General features: G+C 41.6%; 1 protein-coding gene across 1 annotated transcript in view; it reads right to left on the bottom strand.

Moving 5' to 3' along the window:
• The window catches only part of AFF2 (AF4/FMR2 family member 2), a 492,304-nt gene that overhangs the window by 74,969 nt on the left and 397,784 nt on the right, over positions 1-19,551 (bottom strand). Inside the window, exon 8 of the mRNA XM_045994381.1 lies at positions 16,600-16,637. Coding sequence (XP_045850337.1) covers positions 16,600-16,637 — 38 coding nt within the window. The remainder of the gene's footprint in view (positions 1-16,599; positions 16,638-19,551) is intronic.

Genomic DNA, 19,551 nt, shown 5'->3' with positions numbered 1-19,551 from the left:
AAGCATCGAAAGTAAAAACTACAGGGAGTCTGGCCACGACTAGGAAAACATTTCATGTGCATGTTAAAACTAGAGTTTGATTAACTGACCTGTTACCTGGTAAGTCCCCAGCACAATTCAGAGTCAATTCCCCTAATATGTCGTTATTCTACCCTGCCTGAAGAATTGCTACTGAGCATGCTGCCTGAAGGAATGGAAAGATTGGGAACTCGAACAGCACAGGCATGGCTAACATGCCCCTGGAAACAGAAAACAGTGTGTCCCATAGAAAGTCTCCTCTGAAGTATGTTCCTCCTCCAGAGGTGATTTTCCAATAAAATCAGCCTCAATTATTGCAAGCATAAGAGCAATCCTTGAAGGAGGAGATTGGGCAATTCAATTCTAGGAAATGTTGTATGAGGCAAAATTAACCTTGCAGTAGGGTTATTTCCTGAAACCTGGTCTTGGGTTTTCAGTTTCTTTCATACACATTGATATAATGTGAGGGAAGTTGTTTCAACCCCGTCACCGAGATGTGACCAAAGGACATAATGACGATACTTACTTATTCATGAAATTAACATGGAAGGAAGGAAAGCTTGTTTACTTATCTCATTCTTAGAGTTACTGCCTACAAGCCTGTGGCTGGAAATGTCTGTGAGTCCGTGTGTCAAGCCTGGCTGAAGGATCAGCAGAGCCAACCAACTCCTGGGATAATTGGCCCATGGGGCAAGTTACCAAAAGCATCTTCATACTGTGACAGTGAAGTATGGTGGGAAGGAGGAAGGGGAGATCGGGGCTTCTCAGACTCCCCAGCTCTGAGGAAGAGGGCAAGTGTAAGTGTTTGGGCACTGGCTGCTGTGTATCCCATCCTGCTAATTTCTGAGCATCAGGATGGCTTTTCAAAAATAGCAAGTAGCATGTGTTGTCAGCTGTTAACTTAATAACCTTTCTGTTTCCTTGTCCCACAGTGACAAAAAGGTAAGTTCTGTCATTCTCGAAAATGCTTATTGACATCTAATGCAATCACCTGTGCATAACCGCAACCTATAGGAAGGCCATCATGTTTATCCCTGTGCCCTCCTTTCAAAAGCAAGAGTGGGAAGATGTACTGAGTAGGACGGTGGGTATGAGACCAGAAGAAGTTATCACCATCTGTGAGGTAAAATTCTAGTGCTATAAAGACAGTAAACCAAACTTTAAAATGCCTCAGAATTAAAGCAACATGGAATACAGAATATTTTAAAAGAAAGCTTGGTTTGTCTCCAGGAAAAATAAGTAACTCACAGTAGGGCTAATAAGGTGTTCAGTAATTGTCCAAAAGGCAGCAAAAAATCAGGCTTACTCTAAGACTAAATTCATATTCATACTGAACTCAAAAGGATGGCTGAACTTCTAAGTCCCCCCAACAGCCCCCCAATGCCTGCTCAATCTGACAAATATTGAGCTCCTACTCTATGCCGGGTGCTGTTTGAGGTGCTAGGGTTACAGTAGTGAATACAAAGTCCTCGCTTGTATGGTTTCTACATTCTTATGGGAAGTGAACCTCAAAACTCAGAGAGATGACAGCTAGAGAGATGGATCTGATAGACCGATACAGTATGATAATTGTTAAAGTGGGGGGGGAGGCTAAAGGGGATGGTGAGGGTACATGTGGGAGGAGTTGCTATTTTGCATGGGGTGGTTGTACAGTGCTGTCGTTCTTTGCAACAAAGCCTTCAAAATTCCTCTTGGAGACATTTGCTATTATTTTAAACAAATAGCCACATTCATTTCCTTGACTGATCACTTTCTTTTCTTTTTTTTCTTTTTTTAAAGATTTTATTTATTTATTTGACAGAGATCACAAGTAGGCAGAGAGGCAGGCAGAGAGAGAGGAGGAAGCAGGCTCCCTGCTGAGCAGAGACCCCCCATGTGGGGCTTGATCCCAGGATCCCGAGACCACCAACTGAGCCGAAGGCAGAGGCTTAACCCACCCAGGTGCCCCTACTGATCACTTTTTGAACACCCATGGCTCTGAGTCACCTTTTGGATGAGTTTTCAAAAGTTAAAGCTACATTCAAAGATTTAGCACCCATCGCTAAGCACCAGCAGAAGAAGCTCACACATGTGTGATAGTATTCTGCACATTGATCTCCTAACAGGTTATGCCCAAAGGCATCCCTCTGTCACTGCAGGGGGGCCCTCACTGAGATGCATTTAAAAACACATCCTTTAAAAAAAAAAAAGAAAAACACATAGCTTTTTCCTAGTGATGTCATCTATGTAAGATATTTCTGTAAGATATTTCTGTAAGGTGAGGATCTTGTTTCATGACATCAAATCCATTTTTGGAAACAGGCGGGGATTAATCTATATCTGAGCAGTGTACCTTCTATATGTGTAGAGAGTGCATACACTCATCTGCACCTATTGTTAAAGCAGATTTGCAAGCAGGTCTAATCTGCTTGGTAAACTCTTGTATCAGGGTGTGAGGCAAGTGAAACTTACACTTTGCCAGTGTTGGTAGTAATCTATATCTCTAGTGAGTGGGAGAGAGATGAAGAAGGTGTGTCTAGCAGAGGTACTATTATTAGCAGATTCCTGGCAACTTGCACTGCAGGGTCAGATGAGCCACAAACAGGGAGTAGGAAGGAGCCCTCTGCCTGCCCTGGGCTTCCATGGAGGTGGACAGTCATATGCTAAAAAAGGAGCAAAAAGACACAAGGCTTTTCTGAAATATCTTCCCCAGCTAGGTGGAATAAATACACATGTAGGAATATGGTCTTGGGAGGAGGAGAAGAGTCAGATATTAGGGAGTGATGAGGACAGGGAGACAGAAAAAGAGAAAAGAGTTCACAACTTCTACACTTACAGCCTCTCTGCCTGCCCATCACCATCGCTTCCATATTGGATGTAAATTACCATGGAGCATGAGGGCGTATTAAGGCACCGAGTATACAAATGGGTGTGTATATAAAAAATTGGGTTGGAATGACATGTAATCTACCCCCATGCTGTAACTTCTACAAATGGAAGCACTTCCCTATGGGAGAGTAGTTTATCTTTCTTTTTTTCTTTTTTTAATTTTGGCTTTGTAGACAATTGCTGTTGGTTTCTGCAAAAGGTTTAATAAAGCAGAAAATCCTTACTTCCTGTTTCAGTTCCTGGCCAAAGGGAGTCATTTCCATAGTTTTCTGTTCCCCCTCCCACAACTAGTAGTCAACTAAATAATAACTTATGACCCCAGGCTCCTGACTATGAACATATTTTTTGGTCAATGGAGGGCTGATTTACTGGTTGAAGCCCTATGTGTGGTTATCATGGGGGCACACCTCATTTCCCTAGAAATCAAAATAGACCTACTGTGCTTACATCTGTGGCTAATAAAAATAAATTCAGAAAGAATTTTTATGTCTATGCAATGAACTCAGAAAATGAAGCTAAAATAATAGTGTTATGTGTCATGCCTAAAATACTAGACATTTGAATAATGTGAAAGGAACCATATGAAAGCAAAATGTTTAAAATTGTAAGAAACAATCAAGGGTGGATAAAGCCACAAGGGAACAGCCGGAGGAACCCTCCACAAGCTGAGATTTACATAAAAGTCCACTGAGAAGGATTAGCCAGATCTAATCAGGAAGGATTTGATATGTCTATTTCTCTGCAAACAGTTTAAAAAGGGTGGTTTATAATCCCTCCCTAACTCTGAACTTTACCTTTCTAGAACAAAAGAATCCTTTTGAGCATTTTCTTAGTACCATCTACACTACACTGCTCTCTTAATGTCAAAAGTGGGTCTGAATCTTCCGCAGTGTGATGCTTGGGGTGATGTGGCACACGCAGTTACTCCTTCCCTTCTCTCTCCCATAAGCCCCAAATGTGTTTCCTTCTACTGAAAAAAAAAAAAAGTGACCCCCTCCTTGGCTTCCCAAACCTACCGGACATATCTCCCAACACAGTCTCTGCTTTCTTCCCTTTAGGCCGTTGGCTAGTGTTGTTCTGCTCTCTTAAATGGCTTCATCTGCTCCATTCACCTGGGGACTCCTGCAGAGTGAGGGGGAGCCCACTCCAAGCAGATGCTCTTTCCTTTGTCTGTGCCTTGTGGGATGCCTCCTGCAGACCCTGTCTATTCTGCAGTGCAGCAAGGGCTCCATTACCTTAGGACAGCATGAGGACCTTCAGAGCAGACACTGTACCTTACTCATCTCCCCATCAACTGAGCCTGGAACAATTTATGTTTGTCAAAAGAACACATGCACATGGCTTGCTTGAATTTCTAGCAGATCAGCTATGTGATGGGTTGGACCATGTGAATGGATGAAAAAATTATCTGTTCTTGTCTAAGAAGCACATAATAAGAAGCATAGAGTTAGAAAGTAAGACAGTACTTCATGAAGGACTGGATAAAGAAGTATTTTATGAATGCTCTTGCTTAAAAAGTGGCTTTACTTCCTTTAAAGTAGTTTGATCCCACGTTTGCTGGCTTGTGTGAGGTCTCTTTGCTTCACCAATAAATGTGTGCTTTCTACTTTCATTTCATCATGAGAAAAGGCGCTAATGCTTTTGAAAAGACCGGTGATGCTAATGAGACAAACCAATGTGCTTGGGGTATTGAAGAAACTCTTCCTTATCTATATAAAGTTACCATAAGTGAAGCTGGCCTAACTGTCCAAGTGCCTGAAAGCTTCCTGGTTTATTACTTCTGGAAACTTTTGTTTGTTTGTTTGTTTTGTCTTATTTATTATTATTTTTTATGATGTTATGTTAGTCGCCATACAGTATATCATTAGTTTTTGATGTAGTGTTCCACAATTCAATGTTTACATATAATACCCAGTGCTCTGTGCAATCCATAAAATGTTTGATGTCATACTCCAAGAAAACAAGCTGTTATGCAAAGTTAGCTAATATGACTTTAAAAACCAACCACAAGTCTGAAAGTGAATGTATGTGTCCTAAGAGGTGATGAGAAAGAGGCAGAGTATCCAAGGTGAAGAGAATTTTCTGGCAGCTCTGGGTTCTGGGCAGTCTGCTCTCTGGGTCTTGGTTACCTTGTCTGGGACTGCCTAGATGATGCCACTCCGATTGCCAATGAAAATGGGAATGTCCAGAAATTTGTGCTGTGCAGCTGACTGCTGGAACCTTCCACATCTAAATATATTTACTGGACAACATATTGCTATCTTTACTTTACCTTTAAAATGGCCAGAGCCAATTTAAGACAGCTTAGACTTTCAGTGTAGGGAGAGTATCAGTCTGGGTGCCTCAATGTCAGAAAACAGGTGGTCACAGATCTCACTCTGAGGGACCTAACCCTAAAATGTCCATTCCCGTCACTGAGGACTGCCGCTCAGGATAGTCCCAATCCATGAAAATCATTTAGTGTGAAACCATAAAAAAGACAAGGGAGATACTTTATCAATTCAGACTTGGGGGATTTCTTTCCTTTCTATGGTTGACTTTGTAATTCAGCTGCTCATTTCAAATATTCTTATTAGGGATGGGATGCAAGGTATTAGGCCCTAGGTTTCTCAAACTACCAGGTTCTCGTGTGGTCATTGTATTGCCCATTGAACTGAACATTCCAATTCTGTATTCCATGAAGCCCTATGCCGGATAAAGCTATCCTCTGGCCAAACACTTCTTTGGCCAAAGGACTTCTTTGAGCCTGCATTATTCAAAGTGCATAGCAGCAGTCCAGGAAAGGGATGTGATAGCACATGCTAAACCCTGGGGCTGGAGTCTTTTATTCCTAAAGGAGATGATCCCATAGGATGAGGGTTTGGTCAAAAACAGTATAAAATCCTTTGCCTTCTCTGTTCTAGAAGATATGGTGATTCCAGTGATATCCTGCACAGCTCCAAGAGCATCACAAGAGACAGGGACTCCAATTGCAAAATGTCCCTCTCACCCCCACCTTCTCCAAGAGTGTTAACTGGAAGTGCTTTCTGTCCTTAGAGCTTCCTTCATACTTTATCTGTTTCCTACTTAACAAATATCTCTATCTTGTATATAGTTCTTTACAAACTGATTTTATCTCTCCTACTGGACTCTAAACTCCTCGAGGGTAAGACCTGTGTCAGATTTATTTTTTAATTCCCTCAGCATCTATCACAGTTCCCGGAACACTGTAGCTTCTCCATTAATATTCATTGGATGAATAAATGAATAATGTACAAACACCATGTTCAGGACAGTCTTCATGGCTATTTGTCATTTTCAATCATGAAACCACCATATCTGTAAGACGGATTGGCTCCTAAATAAAACTGTAATTTCGTAAGCAGAGTGGATTCTGATCCTGATTTGTGAAAGACAACAACCATGTTGTTTAACTTTGTTAAAGTGTAAAGGCAAGGAAGAATGTTATGCTTAACAACCATTCTCTCGCTCTCTCTCTCTCTCTCTCTCGGTAACAGATGTCAACCTTGGTTAGATTCAACTCAACTTATTAGTGCATGGCTTTTAGCCAAAAGCAATTCACATTTGCAGAAGTGTACTATCACATATGTCTTAATAACAGAAATGTGTTTTTTAAAAAAATGTATGTGATAAGTCACATATGGTAGAAGAAATCTGTACATCTCTCAGGCCTTGTTGTCACAATGAAAGCTTGAAGATAATTGCTGCAGAACATTAACATACAAGTGAAAGTCTCTCTGACACGTTAAAGAGCCACAGTTTGAACATACTAATCAAGATTGGATACTGGCACAGCTCCAGCAGACTGAGAAATACACCAGCATCTCTTGTCCTGATCACTGATCTTAAGAACATTTAATTTTGATTCTTACCCTCAAAGGTAATATTTAATGTTCCAAGGTAAAATCATTAGTGTATCCAGATACATTATGTGCTTACATTCAGTAAGCATATATTTAATTTCTCCTTTATATGGAGTGTAATTAATATGTACCACAGTCTCCCTATTGTGATAAAAGAGGCTTTTGACCATGAAGGTATTAAAAGTAAACTAACAAGTGGCTGAGAAATAGGGAAGAGGAGGCAAATCTTTAGAGAGGAAAACAGGCAAACTAATCGGATATTGTGAATCATTTACCATAGCTCTAATGGAAAGTATGCTCAGGCTGAGTTAGATCTTGGGATGTGACAGAATTTAAGAACGTGCATATGCCTTTTGGAAGCTATCCATCCAGTCACAACTTGGAAGACATCATTGCACTGTCAATGGATCTCATATCCAGAATGACTTCAAAGATAGTAAATTCGAAGCCATCTCTTTGGTCTGAATGAGAACTGGGTGGTATATCAGTCCCAGAAAGTCCAGAACACAGGAAAAGGGCTTGGTGAATGCCTGCTCTATGTTTAAAATGACAAAAGAGAGAGAGGGGTGATAGTTTAACCCTTGCAGTCAGGGAAAAGCTCACCTCTGTGCCTTCTTCTTCCTGACCAATGAGAGCAGGAGCCAGCAAAGGCTTGCTGTAATGGGCCAGACAGTAAATAGTTTCGCCTTTGTGATTTGTACAATCTCTGTCGCCACTAATCTCTGACACCATGGTACAAAAGGAGCCACAGACAATATGGAAACAAATGAGTGTCGCCATGTGCCAATATAACTTTTTTTTATAGACACTGAAATTTGAATTTCATATAATTTTCACATGTCACAAAGGATTCTTTTGATTTCTTTTCCCCCACCATTTGCCAAATTCTGCACCAGAGGATGACATCCAATCACACATATGATCATCTGTACCACTCGGTGTTCAGGCTTTAGCTGCAAATGCCTCCAGACCTCAACTTTTCCAGCAAGCCCATACACATTTTTCATTGTATGCACAATCAAATGTTAATTCTGACACACAAGAGCAAGTCAATACCCATCAGAAGCAGAGCAGTGAGAATGAACCAGAGAAACATGGTGTGAGTCAAGAATAGGAGGATAATGGATGACTTTATCAGTTACAACACATAGCCCCTTCCAGTCTGACACTCTAGTGTGGGACCACCAGTCTCATTAAGCCTCTAGGCCAGGTTCCTGGAAGGACTGCTCTCTGGGATGTGTCCAATTTGTTTACCTGGTCATTCATTCAGGAAAACATGTATTTGGGGTTTCAGTGCACCATGTGTAAGTGAAATTCTCGGTCAGACATCCAAAATAATAAAAGGACCACTATACATAAAACTTCAAAAAACCCTGCTTCTCCTTTGCTATCAGGCAGTGTTCATGAACTGTGCACTGGGATCTATGTCCCTGAGATGAGGTCCTGAAAAGGTCTTCTTCTTCAAGTGCCCAGTGGTTGTGGCTGGGCGGGTGGTGTAGGTATCACGAGCCGTGTCCAGTGGGAAACCCGAATGCACACCGAGAAGAGCACCTTATTCAATTAGAAGACAATTCTAAACACCTACCAGTTCATCACAACTGAGGCTTATTACTAAGCAGATTTTCAAGTCTATTTAAAAGTAAAAAGCTCCATATTCTATTACTAATCCTTTGGTTTTTCTAGTTTTCCTGTTTTCTCTCTATGCTATTCCTTAAAGCACTTGACATTAGAGTCTGCATTGTGACTTAACCAGACCTTACAAAAAATATCATTATCTGTAGGGTCGAATCCTCACAAGGAACAGAGACAAAATTTGTCCCACTTCCAGGCCACAAGAGTCTGATTTCATGCAGCCCCATACACTACCAATGGGCTGTCTTGTGCATGCCAAGATGGAGCCTGGGACTTACTTCCTATCAGGAGGGCTTGAACTCAGAGATGTTTGTCCCATGGAGGGCCTGGGTTTACACTCCTCCAGCCCTTTCCCCATCCCTTGTGACCTAGGGCAAACATCTGTACAAGGGTGGACTAGAGGGAAGGGTGCAATTGGACTAGAGGAAAGAAGATCGCAAATGGACCACCCAGGGACCAGCAGTCCTGGCCTTGGCCTCATTAACACCATCCTCTAATCCCGCCACAGGCATGCAGTAGAGAAGCCTTCAGGGCACAAACAGAAAAGAAATCAGGCTGCAGAGAAGATTTCAACCCTAATCAAACAACCAGACAAAAACTCAGCTACCCGAAATACTCCCATAGGATGACTAGAGCACAATATCTCTCCAGACTACAGATGTTTCTCCACACACTACAAAAGTTGATAAGGAATATTCTGCAGCTTATGAAAAATTAAATTTAAAAACAAAGTACACGAACCTTTTGGAAAAATGAATTAGAGTTTGGATTTAATGGTGGGCTAAACACTACTCTGGTGACTTGGAAAAGCAGCATCCTTGTCACTGGTATTAGCTGATCCATTCTCTAAGAAACAATTAAAAACCAATGCACTCCTACTTCTGCAGTTGGTACCCACTACCATGGAAGTCGGCCATCATAGATTAACACGGAGTTCCTAGAGATGTGACATTGCAAGGCCTATGATAACCCAGCAAGGAGAGCAAGGCTTCCCTAGGCCACATGGCTGGTGGGCCCGGTCCACATAACACTGCGATCAGATGTCACAAACCCAAACAACAAGACAAACATCCTTCTTAATTTGACTGTATCCCTTCTGGAAGAGATGGGATATCTAAGATATAGTATATTTAAAAGAGTGCTGTGTTGCTTGTTTATAATTTAAGCGTGTCCCATAAAATGCCTTGGAAACAGCTCTCTGTTAGCTAGAAAAACCTTTGGTTAAATATATTTTTACGAGCTTTTCATTAACAGAGAAGCAAGGACTTGATGCCAAGGTGCCAAACCTCCCCACGTGGCTGGAAATCACTTGGCACATTTTCAGCCATTTCAGTCCCTGTCATAGGTCCAAGGTTTGCAATTAAAAATATAATCTTTTGGGGGAGGAGTCAAGATGGCAGAGAAGTAGCAGCCTGAGACTACATCAGGCAGCAGGAGATCAGCTCGATAGCTTATCTAAACATTGCAAACACCTACAAATCCAACGGGAGAGCGAAGAGAAGAAGAACAGCAACTCTAGAAACAGAAAATCAACCACTTTCTGAAAGGTAGGACTGGCGGAGAAGTGAATCTAAAACGACGGGAAGATAGACCGCGGGGGGAGGGGCCGGCTCCCGGCAAGCGGCGGAGGAACGGAGCACAAAATCAGGACTTTTAAAAGTCTGTTCCACTGAGGGACATTGCTCCAGGGGCTAAACCGGGGTGAAGCCCACGCGGGGCCAGCGTGGCCCCAGGCCCCGCAGGGTCACAGAAGGATCAGGGGTGTCGGAGTGTCACAGAGCTCGCAGGTATTAGAACGGAGAAGCCAGCTGGAGAGACAGAGCCGAGGACTGAACTCTCAGCTCGGGGTTACCTTGAACTGGTCGCGGGCTGGGTGAGCTCGGAGCGCGGCTAGAGGCTGGGGATTCGGGAGTGATTGGGTGCTGTCCTCTGGGGGCGCACTGAGGAGTGGGGCCCCAGGCTCACGGCTCCTCTGGGCCGGAGACTGGGAGGCCGCCATTTTCATTCCCGTCCTCCGGAACTCTACGGAAAGCGTTCAGGGAACAGAAGCTCCCAAAAGCGAACCCGAGCCGATTACTTAGTCCGGCCGCCGGTAAGGGCGGTGCAATCCCGCCTCGGGCAAAGACACTTGAGAGTCACTACAACAGGCCCCTCCCCCAGAAGATCAACAAAATATCCAGCCAGGACGAAGTTCATCTATCAAGGAGAAAGCAGATTCAATTCCTAAGACAGCAGAGCAATTCCAGAGGAGGAGAAAGCAAAGCACGGAACTCATGGCTTTCTCCCCATGATTCTTTAGTCTTGCGGCTACTTCAATTTTTTTTTCTTTTTTCAATTTTTTTTTCTTTTTTCTTTTTTCTTCTTCTGCTAAATATTTTTTAAACTTTTACCCTTTTCTTTTTTAACATTTTTTGACTAGTTCATCTAAATATATATATATTTTCTTTCTTTTTTATATTTTTTATTTGTTTTATTTTTTAAATTTTTTTCTTTCTTTCTTTTTTTTTTTCTTTTTTTTTCAGAAGCTGTTTTTATCCCCTTTCTCCCCCCCCACAATTTGGGGTCTCTTCTGATTTGGTTACAGCGCATTTTTCCGGGGTCTTTGCCACCCTTTTAGTAGTTTATTTGTTCCTTCATATTCTCTTATCTGGACAAAATGACAAGGCGGAAAAAATCACCACAAACAAAAGAACAAGAGACAGTACCGAAGGCTAGGGACCTAATCAACACAGACATGGGTAATATGTCAGATCAAGAGTTCAGAATAACGATTCTGAACATTCTAGCCGGGCTCGATAAAGGCATGGAAGATATTAGAGAAACCCTCTCTGGAGATATTAAAGCCCTTTCTGGAGAAATTAAAGAACTAAAATCTAACCAAGTTGAAATCAAAAAAGCTATTAATGAGGTGCAATCAAAAATGGAGGCTCTCACTGCTAGGATCAATGAGGCAGAAGAAAGAATTAGTGATATAGAAGACCAAATGACAGAGAATAAGGAAGCCGAGCAAAAGAGGGACAAACAGCTACTGGACCATGAGGGGAGAATTCGAGAGATAAGTGACACCATAAGACGAAACAACATTAGAATAATTGGGATTCCAGAAGAAGAAGAAACAGAGAGGGGAGCAGAAGGTCTATTGGAGAGAATCATTGGAGAGAATTTCCCTAATATGTCAAAGGGAACAAGCATCAAAATCCAGGAGATGCAGAGAACCCCCCTCAAAGTCAACAAGAATAGGTCCACACCCCGTCACCTAATAGTAAAATTTACAAGTCTTAGTGACAAAGAGAAAATCCTGAAAGCAGCCCGAGAAAAGAAGTCTGTAACATACAATGGTAAAAATATTAGATTGGCGGCAGACTTATCCACAGAGACCTGGCAGGCCAGAAAGAGCTGGCATGATATATTCAGAGCACTCAACGAGAAAAACATGCAGCCAAGAATACTCTATCCAGCTAGGCTATCATTGAAAATAGAAGGAGAGATCAAAAGCTTCCAGGTCAAACAAAAACTGAAAGAATTTGCAAACACCAAACCAGCTCTACAGGAAATCTTGAAAGGGGTCCTCTAAGCAAAGAGAGAGCCTAAAAGTAGTAGATCAGAAAGGTACAGAGACAATATACAGTAACAGTCACCTTACAGGCTAATAATGGCACTAAATTCATATCTCTCAATAGTTACCCTGAATGTTAATGGGCTAAATGCCCCAATCAAAAGACACAGGGTATCAGAATGGATAAAAAAACAAAACCCATCAGTATGTTGCCTACAAGAAACTCATTTTAGACGCGAAGACACCTCCAGATTTAAAGTGAGGGGGTGGAAAACAATTTACCATGCTAATGGGCATCAGAAGAAAGCTGGGGTGGCAATCCTTATATCATATCAATTAGATTTCAAGCCAAAGACTATAATAAGAGATGAGGAAGGACACTATATCCTACTCAAAGTGTCTGTCCAACAAGAAGATCTAACAATTTTAAATATCTATGCCCCTAACGTGGGAGCAGCCAACTATATCAACCAATTAATAACAAAATCAAAGAAACACATCAATAATAATACAATAATAGTAGGGGACTTTAACACTCCCCTCACTGAAATGGACAGATCATCCAAGCAAAAGATCAACAAGGAAATAAAGGCCTTAAATGACACACTGGACCAGATGGACATCACAGATATATTCAGAACATTTCATCCCAAAGCAACAGAATACACATTCTTCTCTAGTGCACATGGAACCTTCTCCAGAATAGATCACATCCTGGGTCACAAATCAGGTCTCAACCGGTATCAAAAGATTAGGATTATTCCCTGCATATTTTCAGACCACAATGCTCTGAAGCTAGAACTCAATCACAAGAGGAAAGCTGGAAAGAACCCAAATACATGGAGACTAAACAGCATCCTTCTAAAGAATGATTGGGTTAACCAGGAAATTAAAGAAGAATTGAAAAAATTCATGGAAACAAATGATAATGAAAACACAACAGTTCAAAATCTGTGGGACACAGCAAAGGCAGTCCTGAGAGGAAAATATATAGCAGTACAAGCCTTTCTCAAGAAACAAGAAAGGTCTCAAGTACACAACCTAACCCTACACGTAAAGGAGCTGGAGAAAGAACAAGAAAGAAACCCTAAACCCAGCAGGAGAAGAGAAATCATAAAGATCAGAGCAGAAATCAATGAAATAGAAACCAAAAAAACAATAGAAAAAATCAATGAAACTAGGAGCTGGTTCTTTGAAAGAATCAATAAGATTGATAAACCCCTGGCCAGACTCATCAAAAAGAAAAGAGAAAGGACCCAAATCAATAAAATCATGAATGAAAGAGGAGAGATCACAACTAACACCAAAGAAATACAGACAATTATAAGAACATACTATGAGCAACTCTACGCCAACAAATTGGACAATCTGGAAGAAATGGATGCATTCCTAGAGACATATAAACTACCACAACTGAACCAGGAAGAAATAGAAAACCTGAACAGGCCCATAACCAGTAAGGAGATTGAAACAGTCATCAAAAATCTCCAAACAAACAAAAGCCCAGGGCCAGACGGCTTCCCAGGGGAATTCTACCAAACATTTAAAGAAGAACTAATTCCTATTCTCTTGAAACTGTTCCAAAAAATAGAAACGGAAGGAAAACTTCCAAACTCATTTTATGAGGCCAGCATCACCTTGATCCCAAAACCAGACAAGGATCCCACCAAAAAAGAGAACTACAGACCAATATCCTTGATGAACACAGATGCAAAAATTCTCGCCAAAATACTAGCCAATAGGATTCAACAGTACATTAAAAGGATTATTCACCACGATCAAGTGGGATTTATTCCAGGGCTGCAGGGTTGGTTCAACATCCGCAAATCAATCAATGTGATACAACACATTAATAAAAGAAAGAACAAGAACCATATGATACTCTCAATAGATGCTGAAAAAGCATTTGACAAAGTACAGCATCCCTTCCTGATCAAAACTCTTCAAAGTGTGGGGATAGAGGGCACATACCTCAATATTATCAAAGCCATCTATGAAAAACCCACCGCAAATATCATTCTCAATGGAGAAAAACTGAAAGCTTTTCCGTTAAGGTCAGGAACACGGCAGGGATGTCCATTATCACCACTGCTATTCAACATAGTACTAGAAGTCCTAGCCTCAGCAATCAGACAACAAAAAGAAATTAAAGGCATCCAAATTGGTAAAGAAGAAGTCAAACTATCACTCTTCGCAGATGATATGATACTATATGTGCAAAACCCAAAAGACTCCACTCCAAAACTGCTAGAACTTGTACAGGAATTCAGTAAAGTGTCAGGATATAAAATCAATGCACAGAAATCAGTCGCATTTCTGTACACCAACAACAAGACTGAAGAAAGAGAAATTAAGGAGTCAATCCCATTTACAATTGTACTCAAAACTATAAGATACCTAGGAATAAACCTAACCAAAGAGACTAAGAATCTATACACAGAAAATTATAAAGTACTCATGAAAGAAATTGAGGAAGACACAAAAAAATGGAAAAATGTTCCATGCTCCTGGATTGGAAGAATAAATATTGTGAAAATGTCCATGCTACCTAAAGCAATCTACACATTTAATGCAATCCCTATCAAAATACCATCCATTTTTTTCAAAGAAATGGAACAAATAATCCTAAAATTTATATGGAACCAGAAAAGACCTCGAATAGCCAAAGGAATATTGAAGAACAAAGCCAAAGTTGGTGGCATCCCAATTCCGGACTTCAAGCTCTATTACAAAGCTGTCATCATCAAGACAGCATGGTACTGGCACGAAAACAGACACATAGATCAGTGGAACAGAATAGGGAGCCCAGAAATCGACCCTCAACTCTATGGTCAACTAATCTTCGACAAAGCAGGAAAGAATGTCCAATGGAAAAAAAGACAGCCTTTTCAATAAATGGTGCTGGGAAAATTGGACAGCCACATGCAGAAAAATGAAATTGGACCACTTCCTTACACCACACACGAAAATAGACTCCAAATGGATGAAGGACCTCAATGTGAGAAAGGAATCCATCAAAATCCTTGAGGAGAATGCAGGCAGCAACCTCTTCGACCTCAGCCGTAGCAACATCTTCCTAGGAACAACGGCAAAGGCAAGGGAAGCAAGGGCAAAAATGAACTATTGGGATTTCATCAAGATCAAAAGCTTTTGCACAGCAAAGGAAACAGTTAACAAAACCAAAAGACAACTGACAGAATGGGAGAAGATATTTGCAAACGACATATCCGATAAAGGGCTAGTATCCAAAATCTATAAGGAACTTAGCAAACTGAACACCCAAAGAACAAACAATCCAATGAAGAAATGGGCAGAGGACATGAACAGACATTTCGGCAAAGAAGACATCCAGATGGCCAACAGACACATGAAAAAGCGCTCCACATCACTCGGCATCAGGGAAGTACAAATCAAAACCACAATGAGATATCACCTCACACCAGTCAGAATGCTAAAATTAACAAGTCAGGAAATGACAGATGCTGGCGAGGATGCAGAGAAAGGGGAACCCTCCTCCACTGTTGGTGGGAATGCAAGCTGGTGCAACCACTCTGGAAAACAGCATGGAGGTTCCTCAAAATGTTGAAAATAGAACTACCCTATGACCCAGCAATTGCACTACTGGGTATTTACCCTAAAGATACAAACATAGTGATCCGAAGGGGCACGTGTACCCGAATGTTTATAGCAGCAATGTCTACAATAGCCAGACTATGGAAAGAACCTAGATGTCCATCCACAGATGAATGGATAAAGAAGAAGTGGTATATATACACAATGGAATACTATGCAGGCATTAAAAGAAATGAAATCTTGCCATTTGCGATGACGTGGATGGAACTAGAGCGTATCATGTTTAGTGAAATAAGTCAATCGGAGAAAGACAACTATCATATGATCTCCCTGATATGAGGACATGGAGAAGCAACATGGGGGGGTAGGGGGATAGGAGAAGAGTAAATGAAACAAGATGGGATTGGGAGGGAGACAAACCATAAATGACTCTTAATCTCACAAAACAAACTGGGGGTTGCTGGGGGGAGGTGGGATTGGGAGAGGGGGAGGGGGCTATGGACATTGGGGAGGGGAGGCAAACCATAAGAGACTATGGACTCTGAAAAACAACCTGAGGGTTTTGAAGGGTCAGGGGTGGGAGGTTGGGGCAACCTGAGGGTTTTGAAGGGTCAGGGGTGGGAGGTTGGGGGAACAGGTGGTGGGTAATGGGGAGGGCACATTTTGCATGGAGCACTGGGTGTTGTGCAAAAAGAATGAATACTGTTACACTGAAAAAATAAATAAAATGATAAAAATATAATCTTTTTAGCATGTGCAAGACCCAAAGGCTTGAAGTACCATGCACTGAATAGGATTATAATAGTATGTGGCAGCTCTTCACGGATGGCACATATTAATTTATGTAAACTGGGCATAACTTGGGGCACTGCCTCATCAGGACCCCAGGCAAAAGTCAAGTCAAAATAAAAGCTGATCCATACTCAACTGGACATTGGGGTTTTGTGTTTTGGTGGTCCTTCCTCCTTGTTTGTTTTTGTTTTTTGATCATCATAAATAGAGAGGAACTCAAAATTCAAGGTCTCTTTTGTGACACATGCATGGAGTCCATTCAAATAAAAATTTCCAACTAATAAAAAAATAACTTACTTCACAGGATTATTCTTAGGTTTTGCCTTTTCAACAGCCTGTAAACAGAAGGAAAAAAATGCAATTAGACAACATTAGCAGGCATAATCTTCGCAACTAGTTACCAAAACAATAAGCAATATAAAATGCTCTCTGAAACACAAGGACCTAATGGAAGCAGGCTGCTTGTGATAAACAGACTGGAGACATGGAGCAATTTTCCTCTCCCGGGGCACATGGTTACCTAAGTGCAGGTTTCAGACACAGACACTCATTCTTCTTTCCACCTTGCACTCAGATCTTAGCCCCTGGGTGGGCCTGCTTGGATTGTTATGACAAGGTGAGGAAGCAGGTACATGGTGGTGGGGGGGGGTTGTCACGGGCACATTCAGGATGTGTGGTGGGGACCCATTTACCATGAGCAACTCCTGACCCCTGGCTGCACTGGCATGATGAGAGCAAGGCCAAAGTAGCCACTTCTAAAATCATTTTTATTAGTGTACACCACAAAAGGCCAAGGGATGACCAACCGCTCAGATCAATCTCCTCTGGTGGAACCTTTAAGAAAACACACACAAAATCATCGAAAGGAGGAAACCTGGGCCTCTCGGCCTGTGTTGCCTTAGACATGGAGCCTGGTTCCAGTTTATTGCTGAACCCATTGATCTGTGTACAGTCCATTTATCATTCATGAAAAGAGCTAGTGATCTTCACAGTATATTAGAAGAAACAACTCAGATCATCTGTCAACAGCCCTCTTATTTCTGTTTCCCTCTCCACAGGGATTGCATCTCCTTCGATTCTTCTGGAATTAAAATGTTGCTAAGCAACACAGCTGGGGGCACTGACGGCAGAATGGCTACAGTCTATCAAACTGTTTAAGCACCTGGAGGGTTTTAGCGATGATTTTTTTTTCATACTTCTGTAGCATAATTATGTAATCAGAACCAAACTTGTACTCCCCTAGACTTTTGCAGACTATAGAAATAACATGTAATATGTGGAGCATTGAAGCGGCAGCTTGGTACTCTCTGGGGTCTTCAGACCCTTTCAAGAAGTATCCGTTCAGAGACCTTTATATTTGTGAATCCTGGAGGTGGGTGATGGCAGCTCCTTGTAACACCAGACTTGGCATTCTGGGTAACTGGTGTGGAAGTAAGTACCCCAGACTTTCTACTCACAACAGCTCAAGATACTCTGGAGCCATTTTTTAAAATAAATGAAACACTTCTCAAGCTTAGAGATTAGCACTGGAAATTCAAGTTCTTCTCCTCTATTAAATCTCAGGTTCTGTTGCTAGGTAAATACCCATTAATATTTGGGCACTTTCTTTGGCTCTCAGTGGCAAAAATCATCTTCTCGCCATCTGTGCCTGAGGTTGAATTTTGGCAAATGGTGGAACAGCAAGCAAGTGAGAGCGGGAGGTAGCATGTGAAAATGATAAAATAAGCAATATGTGTGTGGTCAGCCCAAGTCACATCTCACAGGTAGTTAGGATACAGAAGTGTGTCCCTGAGCAGGTCTGGCCCTGGAACGGATGCGGGAAGGAACAGGTGGATGCTGGTGTGGAGGGGGGCTGGACCCGGTCTGCCCAGGTGTGCACACCAACATTTGCCTTCTCTATCACCCTTTCTCCCCTACTCCTGGCTGCTTTGGAATGGTGTATGGTAGTGGGATGAAGACATGTCACTATGGAGGACCTCACGTTCCCCTGTCTGTTACAATCCAAATGGGTCTGTTCTTGGAAGAATTTGGTTATTATAAAGGCACTAGCATGGTGTTCGAGGGGTTTCCTTTGAAAGCACACTGAATGTGATAGCATGGGCATGCCACTGGCGGAAGACAGGGAGGGGGAAATCACAGTGACATTGCTTAACCTAGCTTTCATTCAGTGACACGGTTTTTGAAAATGTCTTCTCTTTTCTGTGCTTCAGGACTGTCAATTAGACCCAGTTAGTTTTCTCTGATCAGGAGGAACATAATCATGTTCAAGGCCAGTTTCTTTGAAATCTATGTCTTTTCATACAGCCATCATAGGAAAATAACTTCATTCAAATTAATGTTTTCTGGGCTGCTTGGCTATTGATTGAAAATGTCTCTACTGAGAAGTTCTCTTTTCTTTGGAAATTAACTTGGGACCATTCCAGAGAGCCAATAGCTTTAGTCAGACGTGCTCACGTCATCCTTCTGTGTGCTCATCACCTTTCATCTCTAAGCTAAATGGTCACAGGGAGTCGCCACCAGACTTGAGACAGAGCTCACAATGTGCATTCTTTGTTCCCGCTATAATGTGATGCTGTGTTCCGCCAGCTATAATTATTCAACTCAGAGACTGTGAAAGAAAGTTAAGTGAATTATCTGTGGGAAAACTGCATATGCCTTTAAGGTCTAAGAAGTAGTCTACAAAAAAAAATGCAAGGAGAACATTCCTCTTTTGAGATAATGGGACATGAAAACACCAGCCCAAGTTCTGAAACATGCAAAAGGAGGGGAATCAAAATGAAATGATCTCATGTAATTCACCACACATTAAGAGGGTTGCATATTGGGATTACAGCTCATTTTGAGTTTAAAAACATACATTAAAGTAATTTAAACTGATTGGAAGATGGAGGCTAGATGGTTAACACTCATGTCGCTTTAATTTGCAACATCTATATGCTTTCTAAAACCTATATTCTACTTATTTTGTGCCACATTTCCCTAACATGATACTTATCTTACCATTAAGGAAGCTCTAGTATAAGAAAGGATGATATGATAAACTAAAATGCTAGAAAACAGATTCCACTGTGGTGTGGTGAAAGGCCGTGGGCTACAGTGGAAAGAGTGATGGGCGGGAAATTCAGAAATTCGGGTTCGGCTCCCAGCTTTGCCACTTACTATCATCAGGATGTTAGCAAGGCGATTGACACTTCTGAGTCTGTTTCCTCATTTTAAAAATGAAGATAATCATTCCTGTCCCAGCTATAT

This window comes from Meles meles, chromosome X (genome assembly GCF_922984935.1).
Source record: "Meles meles chromosome X, mMelMel3.1 paternal haplotype, whole genome shotgun sequence".
In the NCBI taxonomy this organism is placed as follows: Eukaryota; Metazoa; Chordata; class Mammalia; order Carnivora; family Mustelidae; genus Meles; species Meles meles.
This window is presented reverse-complemented; position numbering and strand designations above follow the sequence as displayed.